General features: G+C 37.3%; 1 protein-coding gene across 1 annotated transcript; it reads right to left on the bottom strand.

The window, feature by feature from the left end:
* Positions 1 to 2,613: 2,613 nt before the first annotated feature.
* On the bottom strand, positions 2,614 to 7,965 carry LOC132177093 (pyruvate dehydrogenase complex E1 alpha subunit). Its single transcript, XM_059589311.2, has 8 exons — positions 7,101 to 7,965; positions 6,900 to 6,979; positions 5,171 to 5,248; positions 3,900 to 3,995; positions 3,726 to 3,797; positions 3,408 to 3,461; positions 3,177 to 3,242; positions 2,614 to 2,942 (listed from the first exon to the last, which is right to left on the bottom strand). The coding sequence occupies exons 1-8, from the start codon at positions 7,813 to 7,815 to the stop codon at positions 2,898 to 2,900; spliced, it is 1,206 nt and encodes a 401-aa protein (XP_059445294.2). The 5' UTR covers positions 7,816 to 7,965; the 3' UTR covers positions 2,614 to 2,897.
* Positions 7,966 to 9,208: the final 1,243 nt, after the last annotated feature.

Genomic DNA, 9,208 nt, shown 5'->3' with positions numbered 1-9,208 from the left:
CTGTTTCTGTATCCACGATAACGTATAATCCTACGGTCAGGATTGTTCTTAACCGACAGGACCTGAATTTTTTTTATTTTTTATTTTTATTTTTTTGAACTGAGGTGCTGCACGTGTGCCGGTGTGGGATAAGAAGGGTAATTTTGCACTTTTTGGGAGATTCGAAGGACGTAAAATAAGATTGTGTTTGTGTCGTTCGGTGAATAATGAAAGTATTGGGTGGTGGGAAGTTGGCAAAGTAGGTGTTGTGTCAGTGTGGTGTAGGGTGCAATGCATAGGATACTCTGCCTGTGATGCTAAACTAGCACGGACCGGGACCGATTGCCCCTCGCTCAAGCAGGCTCGGACGGTGCCGCGCTGTCCGCATATCAAATGGGCCATGGGTGGAGGAGGTAGGACCCGTCCTCTGTATTGGGCCCCACAGAACAGAAGGACCGTCGGATCGGAGAGGGATCAATCCTATTGGCTATTGCTGACCACCTCAACTAGCCCGTGAAATGGGCGTGCTTCGTGCTTTCTTTACCACAAAATTACATGAACATGTGATATTTTGCGACACCGATAAACCTTTATAAACCACCGAAAGACACCGTAAATTAAGCGTATAGTCGACCGTTTTGTTATACAATTGAAGAATGGCGTATGTTGTCATACCTCCATTGGTTATATAGATTCTTAAAAGTAGCATCAGCTGTGAACTCTTTCGACTATGGCTTTAAATATTAAGAAAATCCTGGCCCTAGATTTAGGTGTCGGGAATGGGAACTACGAACCTCGTGTTTCAAATGGGGAATGGCATGCATGCATGATGTATATATTATACACGGATATACAGTGGGGAACTAAACATTGAACTGTGGGAACAAAACTGAAATAAATAAATAAAGACTTTTGGGGTTAAAAAATTAATTTTGGAGGGGATATTACATAAAAAATAATAGAATTTATGAGTACTTGTAAAATTTTAGGGCCATATTAGCCCCCCAAAGCCTTACCTAGTTCTGCCGCTGCTAATATACTTTTGGGCCTAAACGACATATCTCAATGGGCTAAGCAGGCCCATTAGCTGCCCATCCAGAGAACAAAGGAGAGTGCACCACAGGAAATAACTGCCTTATTACCTCATCCTTACTATGTTGTTATTTCCAATAATGAATCATGCAACACCGTGAACCTGGTAATATGATCATTTTCTTAATAATGACGTCAGAGCTAATGCTTCGACAGGCTACTGCTGAACACAATATTTGTATGATGAATTTTCATAAAGTTTTTAAATGTTATTAAGAATAAGAATGATTATGGTTTGTTGGGTTGTTGATAAAGAAATATGCTTGATAAAGTATATTTGACATGGAAATGGCCTCATATACCTAAAATTACCTATTATATTGTAATCTTTTCAGGATTGGTATCGATCCTCAGAAGAAGAAAAAAAAAGAAAAAAAAAAAAAGTCGAATCCATAGGTTAGTTCTTATTGGATTCCAATCATCGACCCGACTGTATCGTCATAAACAGGCCATTGAACTAAACAATCAACGGCCACAACCAAATTACACCGCAGTAATAGCTATAAGTGCAATTAATACGGATCAATTCGCTGCTTGCACCGGCCAGCAGATCTATGGATCTGGATCCACCGAAATTTTTAGGAAATTTCAGTTTCTGAAATTTCAGATCTAAGCCGTCTATTTTTCATCCAATAGTCATTATTTTGCCACGTGTCCTACTACTAATAAAATAATAATATTTATTATTTTATTATTTTATTAGTAGTGAAACACATGACAGAATAATGACCCTTAAATAAAAAATGGACAGCTTAGATTTGAAATTTTAGAAACTGGAATTCTCTAAGAATTTCAATAGATCCTAATTTGCAGATCTATTGGGCCAATTTCGGGATTTCCAGACCTTTCGGTTCAACTCATTTTGGTCTAAATTTTTTTCCCCTTACCTAATTTTCTCAACAACCAATTGAGGTGAACCATGACCATCCATAGCCCAAAAAGAAGAAAGAAAAAAGAAGACCCATTATGCCACAACCAACATACCTCCAAATTCTCCAATCACAGCCCACTATCATCCACTAACCAGAGTGAACCTCTGCAGCATCAAACCATCTGGAGAAGGATCTCCATTTCAAATGAAATGGAGGGATCCATTTAGTTATTTTTAGGAGGTATTTTTGTTTTTTTTTTTTTTAAAAAAAAAAAAAAAAATGTAAAATTACAAAATTACCCCCCTGAAAATAACTAAATGGATCATGGAGAGGATCCAGGTCCAAACCACCTACATCCACACCCTTGTGGCTAGAGGATCGAACCCCTTCGCAAAAAACTAACTATTGCTTAAAACCCATCGGAACCAATACCATTAGATACACAGAATAAGATTTTATTTTATTGCATCATCAAATCAGTTTTGGGTCAACATCCCGTATACCACAAACACGTCATACTATGAAGACATCCCCCAAGGAGAAAGAAAACTAGTATGAAAAATGTCAAATACCTTTTCTTTTATTAAAAAAATGCGAATACAGGATGTCCACTTGTAAATATAGGAGGCAACTAGCAAGAAAACAAACCCACAACTCTAGCAATTAACAATTAACAGAAATAAGGGGAGTTGCGCAGGAAAAACTCCTCATCCTTAAATGTTTATATTCAGATATTCTGGAGCACGAAAATATTAAAATCAATCACAGAAATATCAGATTGTAGGCTCCCCCAAAAAAGTAGTCAGAATGTAACAATTCTGCCACATAGCTACAAGAATCAGTTTCCTATACAAAACAAGGAATGAAATTCAAAAACCAAGATGAGATGACCATCTTCACTCAAACCTCTTATTGTTCCTAGGGGTTTTGGCAACCTCCAACATAAATGTCAAATTATGGAAGCACAGCTCTGAGTTCTTTCCTATCTGGTCCAAAAGCCTGCAACCGAAATTAGAAAAATCAACATCACAACGCACAAAAAGTTTAATCAGGTGTGAATCTATAGCTTCATCCATAAATGCATGATCCAGCAGCCAATTTGTAAAGCTGATACCTCATTGCATTAAGTGATTGTTTTCAATATTAAGGTCTTAAAATGGAAGAAACCAGGAACAATAACATTGAAGACATTGACAACAAAAAATAAATAGAAATGGTGGAAAGAAAAAGTACCTCAACTCCTAATCCTTTGGCATACACATTGGAAAATAGTTCAGAAGGTTCCGGCATTGGACTTTCCTGGAAATATTGGAAGGATTGAAAAAAATAAATCACCATCAGCTGTTTGAAAATACTCAATAATGTATCTCTATAAATTGCAAAAGATAAAGAGTACGCAAGCTACAAATAGGAACAAGAACTGCAAAACAATTTCAAAACTACAACTGCAGTCATGCTTCTTACCTTGGCTTGAGCAATGGCTTCATCAACTTGTTTTCTTATTTCCTTCTCCAAATCCTGCAGAGGGACAAAAATTTTTATTCAGTTCTGTTCAATCATTATATCCAAATTTATAACTTCATCATGAATTCAGAGTATACTTCCAGGAAGACAATGCCTGTCAGGAATATCCCAAACATCAAGTATGATGATGATGAAGAAAAGGGGAAATTAAAAAATTGCATCTAAACCCAATCATGGAAATTTTCACACCAAACCAAAATCAAAACATTGAATCCCAATCATGCAAATTCAAGTACGAAGTCAAGTGTCATAAATTACCTTTAGCTCCTTTTCAGTAGCTAGATCATGAGATAATACCAGCTTTCTTACTCTTTCAACTGGATCACGCTCCTAGAATCAGATTGACAAAAAGAGAACTCTAAGATAGGAATCCTTCTAAATAAAATAAACAGATGTTTCCATCAAGGGAAATAGTGTTAAGCAAGGATCAACCTGTCTCACACCAGAAATCTCATCGCGAGTGCGGTATGTGCTTCCAGGATCAGACATGGAATGACCATGGTACCTGTAAGTGTCCATTTCAAGAATCTGACACCAGCATCATGAAAAATGAATCAGTTAATAAGTCTGTAGAAAGGAACTAAATATTGCTTAATTAAAATAAAAATTCATGCATCAACTTTCACTTCTAAGCCAAGTTTATATAATGGCATTTTATTTTATTAAGCGCATAACCATCATTTTCCATCACTAGTAGAAGTGCAAATAGAAGCCTACTAAAGTCCGGAACAAGTATTCAACTTTGTATTAGGAGCAGAATGCAGTAATTTGATGAATGAGCAAATGAAACCATATCTTTTCCAATTGGTGATCTAAAATGAAGCCCAACCAAGCCCTTAAAAGTTAAAGGTGCATCCAGCCCAAACTTACAAAGTCCTAAACCCAGGCCTTAATGACTCAACAAATTGCAGTGTTTGCCCCATGCAACACTAGTCTATTGCTTGGATCAAATGCCCCAAATCCCAGAATCCATTCCCGAAGAATCACACTTTCTCTCCTCTACTAAAACAAAGCTGCAAAGGCATCTCTTAAACATAAAGGCTGCAGAATTTTTGGCTCTTCAGTAGCTTCCCAAATTATCTTTCAAGGAAATAAATTCTACTGGCACAAATAATTGGCATCACCTCCCTTCAAACCTCAATCAAGATCAGGTAAAAGATATTCAACAGAGTCCACAACTCCTAACAAATTAAATGTTCTGCATTCTAGCAGCCAAGCCACAAGAATAAAGTTGAAGTACCGATGAGAAGCCTTCCTACAAGGGATGCTAATCACAGAGTTTATCCAGCAGTATTTGATTTCTTAGCTCATACATTGGAAATATGAACTTGAGAACGAAGAGAATCTATTGAGTCATAGGCCACCATATCTTGTTGAATCAGGCAAGGGCAATCAAAAAAGATGTTTTCAAACTGAACAGGCATATGTCGGGCTAAACTCGAACCAATTTATTATCCTACAACTAAATATACAAATATGTTTCAGATTTAGCAGAATAGCAGAGAAGGATTTGTGTAGCCTGTCCCAAGAAGTTGGATCAAGATTATCTTGAGCATTATCTTTTTTTCCATATATACCATTCAATTGTGCTACATCTGCCCCAAGTAATAGTGTTTGTTGAGTACTCGTCGTTCCTATGAATAATAGTTTCCAAAAGGAACTTTGAAAGAACATAATAGCAGAACACGTGAAGAAAAACTCACAATGGGCCCATTCTTCAAAGCGTGCTCCTTGGCAAATTTGCACGCCTGTTTCACAGCAAGGACATCCATGCCATCTACCTGTTACAAGTATAAAATTATTTAACAACCAATAGCAATATTTGATTCAACCCAACCTCGTTGTACTCAAAGCAACAACTCCAAAATGACCAAAAAATTCAGAACAGATATACAAAATATAATATAGTAAGCATACTTCATAGATTCACTCTATCAATCATTATCTTAAATAATTCATAGATTCAAGCACTCACCACAGGACCCCTATAAATCTTAGATCTGCAGTATCTTAAATAATTCTTATTCTTCGAAGGTTAATCCTCTAGCTTCAATCTCTGAACCAGTGTATAACATATATAAAATCAGCTAACATAAGCTGTTAAATACTGCATAAAGTGCAATTTATACTGACTGGATGTTTGCAACGTTTTATTAAAGAAAGAAAATGCACATCATAAAGCTTTCCAATCAGGATTTAGTGCTCCAGGACTACCACACTTTGATTCCAACAAAAAGAGAAAGGGGATAAAAGCATCAATTGGGGGGGGGGGGTTTGGTGAGGGAAGGGTCATGGAGAAAAATAACCATAATAAGACAGATGAGAAGGCCAATTATATGTCACACAAGAGAGCAACCCTCCAAAATCTATACAGAGCCAGCAAATTCAGCAGAGAGGAAACAAGAGCCTTGAATTTATATCCCTTAGACAACCCCACGAAGATTGGGGTGGGGGTTGAAGAAAGCTAGTCAAACACTCACTCAAAATCTCCCGACATTAACAAAACAGAAAAGTATTCAACACATAATGTTAGATTCCACGAGCCATTTTCACTGAATCCTAGTTTAAGTTGCATATGGTATCTTAAGGTTGAACAACTTATAAGCACTTTAGAGTCATTCATATTCAATGTTAAAGCAGCCTAACTACATCTAAAATGCACCAAAATTCACAATCCATAAAACATTCCCATGAGTGAGCCACAACACTTGGACGATGAAGGTCAAAAACATTCACATCCTTGCATTGGTCTCACCAAAACAATAAATGGGGCTCCAAGAAAAACAGTTGAGAGAGAACTGATGTCACACAACAGGCTCAGCCACTAAAACGATCAACATATTTATGAAGAGGAATACAGAATTGCATAGACTTTATCAGCTTCTAACGGATTATTCAAAGATAAATCACGTATCACTGTATTGAATACCAAAAACTAAATAGTCACTGGGGCTTTGAAGAACAAAAATTTCCTCCAAATTTGTTTGGAGGAAATTTTCTTCAACCTACTCTAATAAGTAACAAGTGTCATCTCTTACATATTTTCTTTAATATTTTAACAGTCATTTATTGTCATTTCACTAATCTAGGAACTCAAACATTAATTTTTTATAAACCCAAAAATGTTGAAGGACACTTGTCACTTATTAGAGTAGGTTGAAGAAAATTTCCTCCGAACCAGTTTGAAGGAAATTTGTCTCCTGCTTTGAAACACATAATCCGCAAACTCTGAAAACACTCATACTATTAACACCATGGTGATCTGATATTTTATACCACACAGTTACTTCCTAGACAACAGAACATTTTTCACTTATCACAAAAATCATCTGAAACTAGCAAAAGAAAAAAAGCAGTAACAACATAAGCATAACTAGAAGTCAATATCCAAAATCAAATACAATAATTGAAAAGAACGTGAATTAAACTCGCCTTCAACCCAGGAACATAATCCCCACGCTTGTAGTAGGAGGGACTCTTCGCTGCTCTCCACTCCGCCGTTCCCATACCATCTGCAATAACCAAACAAATCCAAATCAAAATCACACAGCAAAAACAAAACCATAAAACGAATAAACAAAAACTCAAATTTCAACTAAACTCAATTTAACCCTAAATCTATCATTTCCTTACAATGATTGTTCTCGCAGACCAAAATCACCGGCAGATCCCAAAGCGCGGAAATGTTCAAGGCCTCGAACAACTGTCCCTGATTCGCAGCACCGTCACCGTACAACGCGAACGACACCGTCCCGTCCTTGGAGTACTTCTGCGCGAAGGCCAAGCCACAACCTAGCGGCACTTGAGCCCCGACGATGCCGTGACCGCCGTAAAACCCAGCCTCCTTCTTGTAGAAGTGCATAGAGCCTCCCTTTCCTTTGGAGCAGCCGGCCTGGCGTCCCATGAGCTCGGAGAAGATCTCGAGAAGGGTACCGCCGCGGCCGAGGAACGTGCAGTGGTCGCGGTAAGCAGTGATGATACTATCCTTCTTTGTGATCGCGGCCTCCATTCCCACGGCCACGGCTTCTTGGCCGTCGTAGAGATGGCAGAAACCGCGGATCAGCTTGGCCTTGTAGAGCGAGTCCGCTGCGATCTCCATGCGCCGCATCGTCGCCATGTCGCGGAAGAAGGTGAGGAGCTCCTTCGGGTTAGTGTCCACGGAGCGCGAAGGCGGGTCGCACTGGTGCGCGGTGAAGGGCAAGGAGGTCTCGATTGTGAAGGTTCTGCTGTCATCGGCTGCAGAGGAGGAGATCGAACGGCGGAGAGATGGGGAGTAGGATAAAGCGGCGGAGATGGGCTTCAGGAGATTGGATCGAGATGAGGATGATGTTGAGTGCAATAGGGCCATCTCGACCGTCGGATCGTTCTGGCCGGTGAGCGGAGATTTGTGAGGGGCTTTGGGGCTTTGGTGGGGGAGAGTGCGTGGTGACTCGAGGCAAAAAGGGAATGGCGGACCGAAAAGTACGAGAAATGGCTCGAATTTTCTTTTCTGATTTATGAAGTATTTTCTAGCAAGTTATTAGGTTTGACTAGTCTTCCTACTATCATTATTTTTTTAATTATGTATTGACATTTGACAAGATAGTTGAAATTTTTGTTTTAATATTTTTATGTTCTCAAATTATATATATTAATAAAAAATTTAAAATACAAAATTCTCTTCAAAATATAATATCACATAATAAATATATCGTCACAAAATTTAAAATGTTTAAATGATATGCATTGCAATATACACCGTTATATGATACAAAATAAAATATTAATGGTAAAATAATTTTTTTTTCTATATCCCTTAAAATGGAAATGATTTTATTTCTTAAAATGTCTAATTTATTTATCATAATTCTGTTTTAATATATTTAATAGAATATATGATAGAAAGATCAATGCTGCCTTCAGGCTTCGGGCTTCTGGCTCTTTATTACAAATAAGTCACTATCACAGGCGAATATTGACTACTATAATAGTATAGCGCATGGAATCGTAAGTACACAACAAATGTGCAGCGCATGGCGGGTAGGTGCAGCATTCGAATTCATATATTCTTTAGTTTACATTTAAATAATAGGAGGTGGTCCATTTGGACCATTTGATTAGATTGTCACTTATTACAATCCTGACAAACAGCACTCTCACCTACCTACCCTAAAGGGTGTACAGTATATGTGGTGAGTTATGTTATTCTTTAATTCTTTTAAATAATTTTAAAAAATGACGTGTCTTTTAAAATTATTATTTAATTAAAATTTAATAATGATTAATTATAAATTTAATAATGATTTTAAAAGTTATATTATTCTTTGATAAACACAAATGAAACTTGTAGCATTACTCATATGTGTAGTGGGATGCAAATTTTTTTTTTTAAAAAAAAAAAAAAACACAAATCACAATTTTTTCTTAAAATTTTATTCAACATTTGAGTATTTATCAATTTCAGTCTAACGAGCTCCCACCGGCCTTCCAACCGATCATCTTAAACTCACTGGCCTTCCAACCGATCGTCTTGAACTTACTATTTGTTCCAACAAGAAGCAATTGTGTCATCGATCAAATGCCTTGATTCTCTTATTTGCTCTCAATTTTAGACAAATTGTTTGGACGCTAACCAAATGTCACTCCAATCAAGACTCCTCATGAAATTCACCCAAAAAACTCATTTGAACAAGTTTTAGACCTCATTTATGAGACTTCTGTCTTCACCTATTTTCTTCATGCGAATACCAACCAAATTCTAC

The sequence above is a fragment of the Corylus avellana genome, chromosome 4, assembly GCF_965113065.1.
Source record: "Corylus avellana chromosome 4, dhCorAvel1.hap1.2, whole genome shotgun sequence".
In the NCBI taxonomy this organism is placed as follows: Eukaryota; Viridiplantae; Streptophyta; class Magnoliopsida; order Fagales; family Betulaceae; genus Corylus; species Corylus avellana.
This window is presented reverse-complemented; position numbering and strand designations above follow the sequence as displayed.

What these genes read in the sequence shown, in the direction of transcription:
- LOC132177093 (XM_059589311.2), bottom strand. Translation starts at nt 7,815, where the DNA reads ATGGCCCTATTGCACTCAACATCATCCTCATCTCGATCCAATCTCCTG. An exon ending in ATTATGTTCCTGGGTTGAAG is followed by an intron (nt 5,249 to 6,899) that starts GCGAGTTTAATT and finishes TACTTGTAACAG; the next exon opens with GTAGATGGCATGGATGTCCT. An exon ending in AGATTTCTGGTGTGAGACAG is followed by an intron (nt 3,798 to 3,899) that starts GTTGATCCTTGC and finishes ATCTGATTCTAG; the next exon opens with GAGCGTGATCCAGTTGAAAG.